General features: G+C 41.4%; 1 protein-coding gene across 1 annotated transcript in view; it reads left to right on the top strand.

The window, feature by feature from the left end:
- The window catches only part of USH2A (usherin), a 935,662-nt gene that overhangs the window by 844,260 nt on the left and 75,460 nt on the right, over positions 1 to 15,942 (top strand). Inside the window, exons 62-63 of the mRNA XM_005690572.2 lie at positions 8,066 to 8,293; positions 13,622 to 15,138. Coding sequence (XP_005690629.2) covers positions 8,066 to 8,293; positions 13,622 to 15,138 — 1,745 coding nt within the window. The remainder of the gene's footprint in view (positions 1 to 8,065; positions 8,294 to 13,621; positions 15,139 to 15,942) is intronic.

Below are 15,942 nucleotides of genomic sequence, written 5' to 3'. Positions count from 1 at the left end.
TTATAATTTTTATAACAAACTCCTGACTAATCAAGTATATGACAATACATGTCAGCAATTACTTAATGGGAGGATATGCATTTATACTTTCTTGAAATCTTTCCAGTTGAACCCTCTGACATTAGTTAGAACCCAGAACTAGGAATTCCTTGGTAGCTCAGCTGGTAAAGAATCCGCCAGCAATGCAGGAGACCCTGGTTCGATTTCTGGATTGGGAAGATTCCTGGAAAAGGGATAGGCTACCCACTCCAGTATTCTTGGACTTCCCTGGTGGCTCAGCTGGTAATGAATCTGCCTCCAATGCAGGAGACCTGGGTTTGATCCCTGGGTTGGGAAGATTCCCTGGAGAAGGGAACAGCTACCCACTCCAGAATTCTTGCCTGGAGAATTCCATGGACTGTATAGTTCATGGGGTCCCAAATACTTGGACATGACTGAGGAACTTTTTCACTTTTCATTCCTATTGTTTATACATTTGAATTAGTTTCATTTTACTTTGTGGTAATCAGCAGTATCCCTAAACTTTTCCAGTTGATTCTAGCTGTTTGATATGTACAGGGTATAAGGGTATGGATGGTTCCAGACAAATGTGTCCCTGCCATCAACAGAAACCACAGACCCAGGTACATGCGATCCTGACAGGAAGTCAAAACACTAGACAGTATAATTGGCTTCAATTCAGTCCAGTTGTCATAATCCCCACCTGGACTACAAGCGCTGTGTAAAGAGTAATTTGAAATTTTGAAGTGGAGCAAACATTCAATACATTAAAAATTATCTTATTCCCAAGGTTATCATGTTTCAATTTATAGGAGCAGAAACTTTGTCTCTTAAGATTATGAGCTGAACAAAGCACATATTTGGCGTTATCATACACAGTTGAAGAATAATGGCTTCGACCTCTTTGTATAGCTGCCATACTCGCTTATGTATATTATCTGTGACGATGAGCATTTTTATGTCAACATTATTTAGTTTCTAATTGTACGTTTACTATTTATAGCATATCTATTTTTTCTTTTTTTCCATTAAAGTATTGATTTATAACATGTTAGTTTCAGGTGTGCAGAAAAGTGATTCAGATATGGTGTATGTGTGTTCTTTTCAGATTTGTTTCCCTTATAGGTTATTGAAAAAAATAAGTAGTTTTCTGTGCTATAGAGTAGGTCCTTGGTGTGTATCTGTTTTATATATATAGTATGTATATTTTAATCCAAACTCCTAAATTACCCTTATTGTTTATTTTATATATAGTAGTTTGTATATGATAATCACAGACTCCTAATTTATCTCCCTGGTCCCCCCTTTCCACTTTAATAGCTATAAGTTTATTTCCTATGTCTGTAAGTTTATCTATGTTGTTTATGAGTTGATTTGTATCATTTTTTAATATTCCACATATAAGCAATGTATTTGTCTTTCCCTAGCTGACTTAATTCACTTAGTATGATAAACTCTAGGTTCATCCATGTTGCTGCAAAATCGAATTCCTAAGAAAGCACTCTACTACCTTTTACATATGAAAAATCTATACATTTTGGCTGAATAATAATTAAATTAATTATTTCATCTAAACAGATTTATTATTTTACCAGCCACTAACCATGACCTGTACTATGACAGGGCAGAATTTTAAAGTTCTTCCATCATTCCTTCAAATGATGGAGTTCTTTACTTATTTATAACTATAATTATTTCTTAAAATTTTCTCTGACGTTGCTGATTGTTTCCTATGAAATATGGTCCAAAAACTTTAGGGTGACATTCCACAATCCCTTCCAGTCATACCACCCTCTTCCCTGCCTTACTCCCCACTATTGCCCTATCTCCACAGCTCTTTGGCTCATTCAGCTCTTAGCTCTTTCCCAAACGTATCCTGCAGTTTTTCTTCTAATCTTTCCTCCAATCCTACACACATTTTCATCTACTCAAACTTTACATCTTTCCCGTCTTATATCAGATGCCAATGAAGTTTTCCCCAATGCCTTACCTCCTCCTTTCCCAACTAGAAGTATCCCCTCAGTAATTCCCTGATTTTCCTGGCACTCAGTTATAGCATTTGCTACACTCTGATTTGTGTGTGTCTGTATGCATTGTTGATATGCTCTATTAGATTATAAGCTCCTAAGAATCAGAAGCCTGTCCTATCCATCTTGTATCCCCCACACCACTTTGCAGTCTTGTACCAGATGCCCCAAAGCACTGAAAGAATTGAAAGCAGCTCTTGGCCAACAATGCTAACTGTTTCCACTGACTGTTTCCGGACCTCTGTCATGCCACTAAGCAATGCTGCCTAAGAAACACACTGTTTACATGCATGACAGTAGACCATGACCTAAAGGGTATTTTCTTCTACCTTTCTTATACTATCAGTCTATCTGCTTCTTGGAAGAAAAGCTGTGACAAACCTAGACAACATATTAAAAAGGAGAGACATTACTTTGTCAACAAAGATTTGTATGGTCAAAGCTCTGGTTTTCCCAGTAGTCATGTATGGGTGTGAGAGTTGGACCATAAAGAAAGCTGAGTGCTGAAGAATTGATGCTTTTGAACTGTGGTGTTGGAGAAGAGTCTTGAGAGTCCTTTGGACTGCAAGGAGCTCCAACCAGTCCATCCTAAAGGAGATCAATCCTGAATATTCATTAGAAGGGCTGATGCTGGCGCTGAAACTCCAGTACTTTGGCCACCTGATGCAAAGAGCTGACTCATTAGAAAAGACTCTGATTCTGGGAAAGATTGAAGGCAGGAGGAGAAGGGGATGACAGAGGATGAGATGGTTGGATAGCATCACCAAATCGATGGACCTGAGTTTGAGCAAACTCTGGTAGTTGGTGATGGACAGGGGAGCCTGGCGTGCTGCAGTCCATAGGGTCACAAAGAGTCAGACACAACTGAGTGACTGAACTGAACTGAGCTGATCTTAGATTCTGGAGAAACTCTACATGTATTTATGTGTCATCAAAAAATGTCTTCTTTATCCCACCAACCAAGAGATCTGTAGGCAGAGATGGCACCCATAATGTCAGTGGATGTGTGAAATCAGTGGAAATTTTCTTACTATATTAACGTTTTGTAGTCTTGGAAGTCCATGCTTAGATAACCATGAAAAAGCATTCAAGTTTGATATTTAGTGATGGGTGATAGATCATTTCTGTATTAAGACTGATTTGATTTTTACAAAATAAGTACTAGATATAAGTTATATTGATGAGCTTTTGAAGAACTCAAAAATTAACTTCATGAATGGAAAGAAATATAGACTGATAACAACTCAAATTATCTGGCTTTCAGAGATCTAGAAAAGTATCTTGTGTTGGTTTTTTAATGCACCAAACTGTATACAAGTCATCCAGTTGATTGGATGTACTCTGCTCAAAGCCATGAATTTCAAGTGATGCTAAATGAGAACTTTTTCTATTTCTCATGCATCAGTTGTAACTAAGCCAGAAGCTTCTCAATAACCATTCCTTTATTTTATCATTATGACAACGTAACTATAACTTTTGATAAAACCGAGAAGCAGTATCCAAGTGGTTCAACTGAAGTTAATATATCTATACTTATAGAAGTTAATATATTTAGATCTAGATTTCTCTGAAGCTCTCTACAAAAAAAAAAAAAAAAGCATACTTTTGATATGATGTATTCTCTGGCTCTTGACATTCATGAGAATTAAGGAGGCAAGGAAATATCCTACAACCAGGTAAAGACTGATAAACCAAAAGTCACCCCTTTAAATGAGGAGCCCAAGATAAGGGGTAAAGGCAGAAGAAACCTCATTGGCTGGGAATAAAAAGTTTAAGGTCACCAGAAAGATTGGGCTGCCCAGGTGGTGCTAGTGGTAATGAACCCTGTCAGCACAGGGGAGGTAAAAGACGCAGGTTCAATCCCTGGGTCAGGAAGATCCCCTAGAGAAGGGCATGGCAACCCACTCCAGTATTCTTGCCTAGAAAATCTCATGGACAGAAGAGCCTGATGTGCTATAGTCTATAGGTCTGCAAAGAGTCAGACAGGACTGAAGAGACTTAGACTTAGCAGGAAGATTAACCCTTTCCAGAATATAATAAGCACACATAAGACTTGATGAGCACAGCAGTGCCCAGACATCACTGCTCTAGTTCATTGCCAGGAGCAGAATAAAAAGAGTCTTTAGGGCCAAGGAAAATGGGTTCAATGAAAATGCACCTTAAAGACCAGAGGGAAGGCTCTGGAAACTGCTGGATCATCAGATCAATAGACTCAAAGATGACTAAGTTAGGTTGCTTTATGCAGTTTAAACATTTGTGCAGGGAGTCTCCCCATGCAGCCTTTTATTGACAGCTACAGATCAATGGTAATTTTTGATCATTTTCAACCTACATAAACCTATTGACCCCATGGCCACCTTTGGGGCACTTCAAGTCATCAAAAATAATCAGAGGAGATGGTGTAAAATTGTCAGGCTGGCAAAGACTCCAAGTAGTTTCATGTGCCCCAGGAGCAGAGTTGAGAGGTTAAAATGTAGTTCAAATTGCCCGCAGAACCTCAACTGGCAGAGTGTTCCAGAGAGTCTTGTCTTATGTCTCATAAAAGGACTCACTGATTTGTACCCAGATGCTGTTGTTGTTGCTTAGTCGCTCAGTCGTATCTGCCTACTCTGTGACTCCATGGACTGTAGCCCACCAGGCTCCTCTGTCCATGGGATTTGCCAGGCAAGAATACTGCAGTGGGTTGCCATTTCCTTTTCCAGGGCATCTTTCTGAGCCAGGGATTGAACCCCCTCTCCTGCAGTGGCAGGCAGATTCTTTACTGCTGAGCCATCAGGGAAACCCATCCAGATGCTGACTCTCATGCCTATCAGATTAAGAACAAAAAGCGTAAAGTCTCATGGAAAGTATTAAGTTGCAGAGAACAGATTATTTCTGTTTTCCTTTACTGAGTCATTCTTTTCATCTGCTGCCTAATGGAAGTGGTTAAGACACTTCTAGAATGTTTTAAAATAGGTACATTATGTGGATGTAAACATGGATGGGGCAAAAACAAAAGGGAAGCAGGTGTAAGTTGGTAGCCCAGAGGTCAGGAGTAACAAAAACATGTATATCTAAAAAAAAAAAAAAAAATCAGTAGGACTGGAAAGGGAAATAAAATGACAACAATGGAGAGAAAAAAGGAAGAGCCTTGAATTAAGATTATCTCCAGAGGGAAGGAGGAAAGGAGCAGCAGAGGAGAAGAAGGAAGGAAGATGGTTTTTAATAAGGGCTTTTCCCAAAGTAAGGAAAGGAACCCCAAGCATGTAAGATCCACAGGGCTCAAGCAAATATTCTGAATTTAAGAAAAATCACAAGTAACTAAATAAACAGGCAAGACACAACCCAATCTACAGAGATTTTATAGTGCCCTGATTTTATAGTAAGATTCCAAACTAGGGAACTCTGAGGTTAGAAATCCATCCAGGGAAGAATGACATAAATGATTTCCTGAAACATCTGTTGGTATTGAGATTTGGTTATTACCACAGGATATATTTATAAGCATTGTCGTGTCATTTTTAAGTTTTCTTTATTTTTTATATAAACTTTACTAAGTACTGACAAAAAGCGTGGCTGCCACTGAGGTTTATTTAAAGCATGTGTGTGTGTGAATGTGCGTGTGTGTGTTGTACCTTTGCGGAAATAACAAGTTAACATAATACAGGAATTTGTCATCAGTATAAATTTATGATATAAAAATTCTCCTTCATGTTTCCTTTATGTTTATGATATGTGATTATTTCTATTTTTTTAAGACGATATATAGATCAAATTAAGTAAAACAACCACTGTAATCACCTTTTGTAGGAGTGTGCATATAAAAATTTCTGTGTCAGGCATGCATGAACTTCAGCTCAAGACCTGCAGGTCATATTTCCACATTAGATAGTGGAGGTTTTGAGGCTGCAGCGTTTTCAGTACTTCTGCTTTTAAGGATCTGGCTATAAATGTTTATTAAAAGAATCTATAATGAAATCAGTTTTGTTATTTTTTAAATGGTTGCCTGGAGTGTGTTGGATGACTGAACGTCGGTTGTTAATCATTGAGCACTCTTGGTACCAAAAGTGTTTGATAGTATTGCCATCTAGGGGCTGAACGGAATTCTCAGCTCTGAAATAAACTGTAATTGAGCAGGTGCTGCTATTGACAATATACATATGTTTTTGCTTTATAGCCCACATGCTTTTCATGTTTCTTATGACAAAAGGATCTCTAAATGTCCCCCAGCAGCCTACCTTTTTTTATATATATAATCTGTTAGAGGTGATTACTATTTGCTTTGGAGCTGATGCTTTTTTGGCATCTATTACCGAATATTCTGAACAAAGAATTGTTCTTTTTTGCATTATTAATCTTGCCCATGTTTGCCCTATTTCCACAGAAAAGGAATCATTTATCAGAAAAGAATGTTTGTAATCGGGACTTGTAGCATCTTCAGCTTTAATATTCATTATGGTCATTCTAGTTCTGTGCTATATTTATCTAAAAGGCCAATCCAATGTTGTTGGAGAAATAAGTTTTAAATATTTATGATTGAACTTTTAATATTTCAAAAAAGAGAAATTAGTATTTCTGTAAAATTTGTTTCAGAGTCTGGTCGCTTAGCAAATGTTTAAATATTAAAAGATTTCAAGAGGTTAGCGTGTAATATCATAATGGGACCTTATTGAAACAGGAAAATTGACTTTACAAGTTTTTGATAAGTAAAGGAAATTATATTTCCTCTGCTTGTGTTCAACACATAATAAACATTAACTCATACAAACTTACAAAACGTATCACCAAGGATGTGGGGAAATGGTGTCAAAAATGATTTCTACAGTGTTTTGGTTTTGTCTGACCAGGTTTTTTTGGAAAAGTGGTTCAGATGGATTTGTTTCAGAATTATTCTAGATTCTACTCAAAATGTGATTTGGATGCCCTCAGAAAGAATTTCCATACACATGACTTTGGTTCTCTCTGGAACCTACTCTCAGAAATAATTTCCTCTTCTTCATCTCACATTCCTCCTCCTGTGCCCACCAAGAAAAGACAATTGGAGACTATCTGTCACATTTAAGCATCAAATAAACCAAAGCTGACCTCATGCACCATTAAGTGTAAATATCCTACTAAACCAGTAAAAAGTAACTTGCGATTATCCACACCCAATAGGTACACGACAGAGTCTGTGGGTGTGTGTTTACCTATACACACATTACTGGTCACTTGCAGACATAATTTCTGTCAGTAAGCAGGTATGTCCATCCAGCCCAATCCTAAGGAAACAGCGCCTTAGGATTCTTGGCAGTTTAATTAAGCAAAATATGGTAAATGCTGGTCTCCAAGCAGAGGATAACTCATTGTGCCATCCTTCTTTTTTTAATTTTAAATTAACAAAAACCAAACACTCAAAACCTAGCTAACAATTATTTTTGGTAAATTTAATAGTTTTAGTTAGCACGTTTTTAACAAATGAGATTTTCACACTGATATTAATAGTAGACTGCTCTCTGGATGTTTGTGCATTTATAGTTCAATTGGTGGTTGTTTTCTTGTGTTTATTTTATTGCCTTTGTAAAATGTATATGCATACCAAGAGAAAGAAAGAGGATACTGGAGAGATGGGGAGAGTTTTCTGTATAAACAAATAGTTTTGGGGTTTAAAGAGAGAGAATTAGGGTTGCTGTGGTTCAATTTCTAGACCCCTAAGATTATCCCATTCCCTGCCATGCACCTTGGTGCCACTGATTTCCATCATAATCTGAATGCGACAATGACCTGAAACATCTTAGATTTTTGTATTGTTGTAATTATATATCACATCCCTTGGGTTGCAAGCTCTGGAAAAGCAAAGATCCTATCTGATACGAGATGTGTATGTATGAAATCACACAACATTAGGTAATACATTTAGCGTGTGAACAACAAGAAAACACCATATTGTTTTCTTAATAATTCAAAGCTCTGCTGTGCTCTTTGTGCTGCCAGTGGTGAGATACCTTGTCCAGAGAATGACCTTCTAGCCACTGGTAGCAATTTTCCAAAAGGAGACTAACCTGTTCATTTTCTTCCAGGGAACCAGCTATCAAGCCCACCTGTTTGGTTTGGAACCCTTCACCACGTATCACGTCGGTGTTGTGGCCACAAACCAGGCCGGAGAAGTTTCAAGCCCCTGGACTCTGGTTCAGACCCTCGAATCTTCCCCCAGTGGGCTGAGCAACTTCACAGTGGAGCAGAAAGAGAATGGGCAGGCATTGCTGCTGCAGTGGTCAGAGCCTGCGAGAACCAATGGTGTGATTAAGGTAAAGTCTACCCTGGATATGTGGTCATGTTTGGTGTTCTCCAGATAAATAGATGAGCCCTGACATGCCATCAGGTCACTGCGGGAACACTCCCTTCACAGTCTGGTTAATTCTTCCCAATAGCTCCTCCAGGCGCTTGATCATAGATCAGAGAAAACTAGCTCACATGTGTCATGCTTCCTGTGAACCCAACACTGGCTAAGTACTCTCCGTGGATTATCTCATTTAATCCTCACATCAGCCTTATGCGATAGGTATCATTAAATCTCACCAGGCACATAAAGGCTAAATCATTGTCCAAGGCTAAATAGCATTGCAATGATCAAACTGGGATTTGAAGCTAGGAAGTCACACGAGAACTGAACTCCAAATGACTGTGTTCCTACTACGTCCTGAATGGTCCTGCCCAGCCCTTTGCTCAAGCTTTCTCTAATATGCACTTTGAATGGAGCTCACTCAGCAGGAAACAGGAAACCCCACATGTCTGCTAAGTCCCCAATGTCCCTGTGTGGCCAGGAGATGCAGTCTTGTTAATGTCACATATAACCCAGGCTTCACCAGTCTGTGAACCCAAATGAGGTTGCATTTCCACTATTACCCAAGTTAGGATGCTTTGAAGCATCACCCACATGAGAAACAGCCTCATCTCCCTTCCGATTTTCTTCCACAGTGGTAGTGGCAACTCAGCTCCACTTATTACTGCCTCAGCCCGTAGTCTCCTCTGGCCCTGGACCATTACTCAGGCCCTCACCAACTGCCTTGTACAGGCTGAGGCTGCAGAATTTCCATCCGCTACACCTCTCATAGACACTCTGCCTCTCCTTGACCACTGTCTCTCAAGGTGGCAAAGACTTCCCCACGAAATCCATAGAGAAGAGCTGAGACTCAGCTTTGCCTTTGAGTAAAGCTTCCCTGAAACCCCTACGAGGAGGATGCCAGCAGAAAATTACCTACGGGAGTGACTTAGAGCCATAACTAGAGCTCGCAGGCCAGGCCCGCTCTCATGGGCCTCCCTGAAGGCTGCCTCGCTGCCTGTGCTGGCTGTTTCTCTGCCCACCTCCAGGCCTACTGCAGGCAGCACTAGCAACTGCTTTCTCCCAGCCCTCAGTGTGTGACACAGCCAGACTTCACCAACTCTGGGACAGGAGGCCTGAGCCTTAGGAACCATGGCTTTGCAACCCAAGCCACAGCGCTAAGGTTCCCAGCAGAAAGAAGAGTTTCTTTTCTCACACCCATCAAGGCACCCCTGATTACGAGTATTTGCTTCCTGTCCCAGCATCTGCCTTTTCCTAGAATGACTGACAATAAAAATATCTACTCCTTATACCTGCATTTGCATTTTGCCAGATATTTATTGAGCTTCTACTAAGTGCCAGCCAATTATTCAAGAGTGAATAAGATAGGCACGGTTCCTCCTGTTATAGACTTTACGTGTGTGTATGTGGGTGTCAAACAAAAAGCTAGTACACAGATAGACCAGAGATCTTCAGAGAGTGGTGAACAGAACTAGCGAATTAAACAGAATAATGTAATAATTCCTACTCGTTCTTGAGAATGGATGATCATTTGAACTGAGCTGACATTTGAGCTGAGCCCTGAATGATAAGACAGAGGCAGTCATGTGAAGATGTGAGAACAGTAAACGCAGGACCTGAAGCCAGGGATGCACTTGGTGTCTTCACATCAGCGAAAGAAAGCCAGTGTGGTTGAAACAATGGCTGGGGGAGGTGGGGGAGGGGATAGAATACTACAAGAGACTCAGGGGGTCAGTAGGGAGTGGATGGTGTACAACCTTGTGGTCTGTGAGCAGGAGCTTAGAATTCTGAGTACAGTGAAAAATTATGGAAGTGTTTAGGCAAAAGAATAGCCCAATCAAATTTATATTTTTTAAAATCACTCTGGCTCCTAGGTAGAAAGTGGGCTATAAGACCAGTGCTGTTTGGAGTCTGTTAAGAATTCAGAGTGGAATTGACTGTGGGTTGAATCCCAGTGGAAGTGGTGAAAGCAGAGAAATGTGGGTGGATTGGGAATGCATTGAGAAGGTAGAGATGATGATATTTGTTAAAGGGCTAAATGTGACACGTGAAGAAAAAGGAGTATTTCTGAATGAATAGGAATATTTCTGATTTTGGTTTTGAGTCCGTAACCAGAAAGGTAAGGCTGGAAGATGTGCAGGTCTAAGGAGACAAGTAGGCAGGTGGAGGTACGAGTCTAGAACTCTCTCAAGAGTGCCTCATGAAGATATATATATTTGGAATTCATGAGCAGATGGGTAATGTTCAAACCCAAAGTCCTAGAGCAGATCAGCTATGGAGAGACTATAGCTGGAGATGAAGAGAGCCTGGAATCAAGCCCTGGGGAATACAAAAGCTTGGAGGTCAACAAAAATTTGGAGGTCAAGAGAAAGGAGAGGATCTGGCAAGGCAGGGGAGGAAAAATAGATGAGTGGGATATTCCAAAAGGGAAGAGAAAATGTGCCAAATGGTATAGAGAGATAAGTAACAGAGGGCAGAGATATGACCCTGTATTTGGAAACCAAGAGGTCATTGTGATCTTGACAAGAAAATCAAGTGGTAAAATGGGAAACCTGATCGGATGTTTTGAGGAAATAGGATAGCAACTCCTCAAAGAAGTGTAGATGGAAAGAAAAGCAGAGAAATGGAGCATGAGCCAGGGGACTATGGTGTCAAGAAATTTTCTTCAAAAATCAATGAAAGATACTAGAGTACATTTAAATGCTAATGGAAGCAACTCAGTAGAGGGAGATAAACCAGTGATGCAAAAAATAATGAGAGTAATTGTGAGAGTGAAATCTATATGAAGGAGGAGGGCATGGGATCCAGGGGCCCAGGTGGTCTTTGTGGGGGCAGAAATACTTTATCCATAACAAAAGGAAGGGAGGCAAATAGCGTATGTCTAGATTCACATGCATATGGTGGTGATGATATATAATGAGAGAACATTCCTTTCTGACTGCCTCTAGTTTCCTCAGTCAAACATGGGGTCATGTCAACAACAGGAGATGTTGCCCATTAGTAGGGAAAGGAGAGACATGAAATAATCACTTTGGAAAATGAGAGAGTAAGCATATGGTTCTATAGTTGGTGATCATCTATTTAAAAGTTATAGTAATAACTATAGTAATAATAGTTAATATAATAAGTAATAACTTATAGTAATAAGTTCCAAATGAGACCAGTCAATTTGTTGTTATTGTTGTTATTCAGTCACTAAGTCATGTCCATTTCTTTGCCACCCCATGGACTGCAGCACACCAGGCTTCCCTGTCATTCACTGTCTCCCAGAGTTTGCTCAAACTCACATCCACTGAATCGATGATGCCATCCAACCATCTCATCTTCTGTTGCCCCCTTCTCCTCCTGCCCTCAATCTTTCCCAGCATAATGGTATTTTCCAGTGAGATGGCTCTTCACATCAGGTGAGCAAAGTATTGGAGCTTCAGCTTGAGCACCAATCCTTCCAATGAATATGCAGGGCTCCAGTCAATATATTTGACTGTTTTTGTCCAAACTCAGTTGGAAGCTAAGTTTGAGAGGGAAAAATGAATTTAGCATTAATTAGAAATTTGCTTCAGATGGTGACTGCAGCCATGAAATTAAAAGACATTTGCTCCTTGGAAGAAAAGCTATGACCAACCTAGACAGCATATTAAAAAGCAAAGACATAACTTTGCCAACAAAGTTCTGTCTAGTAAAAGCTATGGTTTTTCCAGTAGTCATATATGGGTGTAAGAGTTGGACCATAAAGAAAGCTGAGTGCTGAAGAATTGTTGCTTTTGAACTGCGGGGCTGGAGAAGACTCTTGAGAGTCCCCTGGACTGCAAGCAGATCCAACCAGTGCATCCTAAAGGAAATCAGTCCTGAATATTCATTGGAAGGACTGATGCTAAAGCTGAAACTCCAATACTTTGGCCACCTGATGCAAAGAACTGACTCACTGAAAAGACCCTGATGGTGGGAAAGATTGAAGGCAGGAGGAGAAGGGGACGACAGAGGATGAGATGGTTGGATGGCATCACCAATTCAATGGACATGAGTCTGAGCAAACTCTCAGAGCTGGTGATGGACAGGGAAGCCTGGCATGCTGCAGTCCATGGGGTTGCAAAGATGGACACAACTGAATGACTGAACTGAACTGAGAAATTTGCCAGGTGAATATGGGATGTGAGGGGACAGAGAATCATTGAGGCTTTCAAATTGATTATGTAATCTGTATTCCCTCCAGAAAATACTCTATACCCCTTCCCTCAGGAGGGTGATCTTGCCTTGAGACCCCAACAAGAAAATCACATCAAAATACACTAGTCCAACAAGAAGATTTCCAAGTCTAGGTTATTTAATCTTAAATAGTGTTAAAGTACATCAACAACCCAGTCTAAGTCAAGCTTCCATAGGAACAACCTGTGGGAAGATATGCCTCCCAAGGGACTTGTATATGTATCCATCTCATTTTAAGATGCACCATTAAAGTGTCACAACCATGTACAGGAGTATCTCCTGTCTCTCAGATGTACTGAAGTATGAAAGGGTGGGAAACCATCATTCAAGAACATCTACACAATTTACATTGCTTCTCCTCTTCCCCAAAGAGCAGTGAGTAGTAGATGTTGGAAACGTGCTGTGCATTTGTGTCATGAATTTTCAGATGGTTTTCCCCAGAACCAAAGAATAGTTTGCTCCAAAGCAGCTATCAATTTTTCCATAACTGGTGAGAGAACATAGGGTGGCTTTTTCCATTCCTTGTCTCCTCATATCTATGTTTTTAGACACATGTATAACATATATGTGGACCTCGGCACATACATGTGTGCCTATACACAGACACATTGATAAATTTCCCGCCATGGCACTCTAGTACCAATTATTAAGCATTATAATCCATTTTCCAATAAATACTGTAGGAGATAGACCAATGTGGATATGCCCTATTAGCCTACTCAGGATGAAATCAGAAGCACTTAATATTTATAAAATAGTGAACTGGAATACTAATCCTCACTTCTAAAAAAAAATAAAAATAGGAGGAAAGCCCATGAGCACTCTTTAAGTCAAAGAATCGGGTTCAGTAACTCTTAGCTTTTAGATATGTGCTTACGTGACACACACAGAGTCGGACACAACTGAGCTGACTGATTACATGACATCCAACTTTAAAAAGGGAGAGCAAAGATCCCATTCCTCAAATTAATATCAGAATGCTTCTTCTGGGTTAGGGTCATCAAGACGAGGAATAGGAGAAAGAAGAAGTTAAAAGTCACAAAATAACGACACCAAGAAACCGTATGCTTTATTCTCCATCTTCCTGCAGACATACAATGTCTTCAGTGAGGACGCCCTGGAGTACACTGGCCTGAATCGTCAGTTTCTCTTCCGACGCTTGGACCCCTTCACACTCTACACCCTGACCCTGGAGGCCTGCACCAGGGCGGGCTGTGCACACTCGGCACCCCAGCCTCTCTGGACGGAGGAAGCCGCCCCCCACTCTCAGCCGGCTCCCACCATCCAGTCGGTGGGCTCCACCAGTGTTGAGCTGAGCTGGTCGGAGCCCATTAAACCCAACGGAAGGATAATTCGCTATGAAGTGATTCGCAGATGCTTCGAGGGAAAAGCTTGGGAGAATCAGACAATCCAGGCTGATGAGAAAATTGTTTTCATAGAGTCTAATACTGAGAGGAATACATTTATATATAATGACACAGGTCTGCAGCCATGGATGCAGTGCGAATACAAAGTCCACGCTTGGAACTCAGCTGGCCACACCTGCAGCTCTTGGAGTGGGGTGAGGACCAGGCAGGCACCTCCGGACGGCCTCTGTCCACCTGAGGTAGCCCAGGTATCTGTGACTCCTCCCAAAGTGCTGATTGCCTGGGTCTCTCCAGAACAGCCTAATGGCATCATCCAATCCTACAGGCTGCAGAGAAATGGGGTGCTCTATCCTTTCAGCTTTGATGCTGTGACTTTCAATTACACCGATGAGAAGCTGCTCCCTTTCTCCACGTACAGCTATGGGGTCACAGCCTGTACCAGCGGGGGCTGCTCTGCCAGCACGACCACCAGCATCACAACCCTTGAGGCTGCCCCTGCAGGGGTCCACCCTCCAGCTCTGAGGACCATCAGCGCCACTCAGATAAATGTATCTTGGTCCCCGCCATCGATTCAGAATGGAGAGATCACTCAGTATTTACTCAGGTTGGGTGGGAAAGAGTATCCCGCTGGGCAGAACCTGACTCTGTTGGTTTCCCACCTGCAGCCTTATACTCAGTATAATTTCTCCCTGGTGGCGTGTACCAAGGGAGGCTGCACGGTGAGCGTGCCAGAGTCTGCCTGGACAATGGAGGCCCCACCACAGAACATGGACCCTCCAAAACTGCAAGTTACAGGCTCAGAATCCATAGAAGTCACCTGGAAACTACCCAGAATCCCAAATGGCCGGATCAGAAGCTATGAGCTGAGGAGGGATGGAACAATTGTGTATACCGGCCTGGAAACTCGGTATCATGACTTTACTCTCACCCCAGGTGTGGAGTATGGCTATACAGTGATGGCCAACAACAGCCAAGGGGGTGTTTTGAGTCCACTTGTCAAAGATCGAACCAGCCCCTCAGCGCCTTCAGGGATGGAACCTCCAAGATTGCTGGCCAAGGGCCCTCAGGAGATCTTAGTGACCTGGGACCCTCCAGTAAGGACAAATGGTCATATTGTCAACTATACCCTCTTCATCCGGGAGCTGTTTGAAAGAGAAACAAAAATCATACACATAAACACAACTCATAATTCCTTTGGTCCACAGTCGTTCACGGTAAACCAGTTGAAACCATTTCACAGGTAAGTAACTAACTCGGGTTTACTGAGAACAAGCCACTGTCTCTTTCTATTACATGAACCCTTGGTCAGTTCCAATGAAGACCAAGAGCAAAATGTGTGATGTCCCCCAACCCCTCATCCATTTAACCATCCAAGTAGACTAACCACATCCTTATTCAGCCCAAAGCTGCTTGCATAACTTCTGGAGAGCAAAAGTCTTGCAGGTGACATTTTGAATGTCAACTGTTTAGAAATGTCTGCAATTCATCACAATGTCTGGAACCAAGTAGCAGAGAGATGCCATCACTTCCCTGAGTCTGGTCCCTCCTGGAAACATGCCAGCCCCTGGGCAGTTCTAAGAACACCACTGGGGTTATCTGACCTAGGCTCTGAGGAAAAGGAGGTATTATTTTAAACAAAAAAACAAGTAGCAGGCAATGAGAGCTGTTGCCAGCCAGGGTTGGACTGATCCAACATTTGGTCTTGAGAGAGCACTCCTTATTGAATCCAGCACATCTTCCAGGAATGATGAGGCTCCTCTGACTATTTCTGTAGCTCCTTAGGATCCCCTCAGCTCTGATCCCATAGTTTCTTGGGACAGTGACACTTCGCCTGCTCACGTTTTGTCAGTGGTCCCCTCTGGATTCTCTGATGAGCACGGCTGTGTGTTACTTTCCACACAAAGGAATCTGGCCACCGGTGCTCTTCCCATAGCTTAAAGAATTGCTTGACTTTTTTCCCCCATCATATTTTAGGTAACATGAATCCCCAGCAAGAAGAGTAATAAAAAACATTTTATGCTTAAAATTTAGTAAAATGAACAGA

The sequence above is a fragment of the Capra hircus genome, chromosome 16, assembly GCF_001704415.2.
Source record: "Capra hircus breed San Clemente chromosome 16, ASM170441v1, whole genome shotgun sequence".
Lineage (NCBI taxonomy): Eukaryota > Metazoa > Chordata > Mammalia > Artiodactyla > Bovidae > Capra > Capra hircus.
The sequence above is the reverse complement of the archived record's forward strand: the minus strand, read 5'-3'. Positions and strand labels throughout refer to the sequence as shown.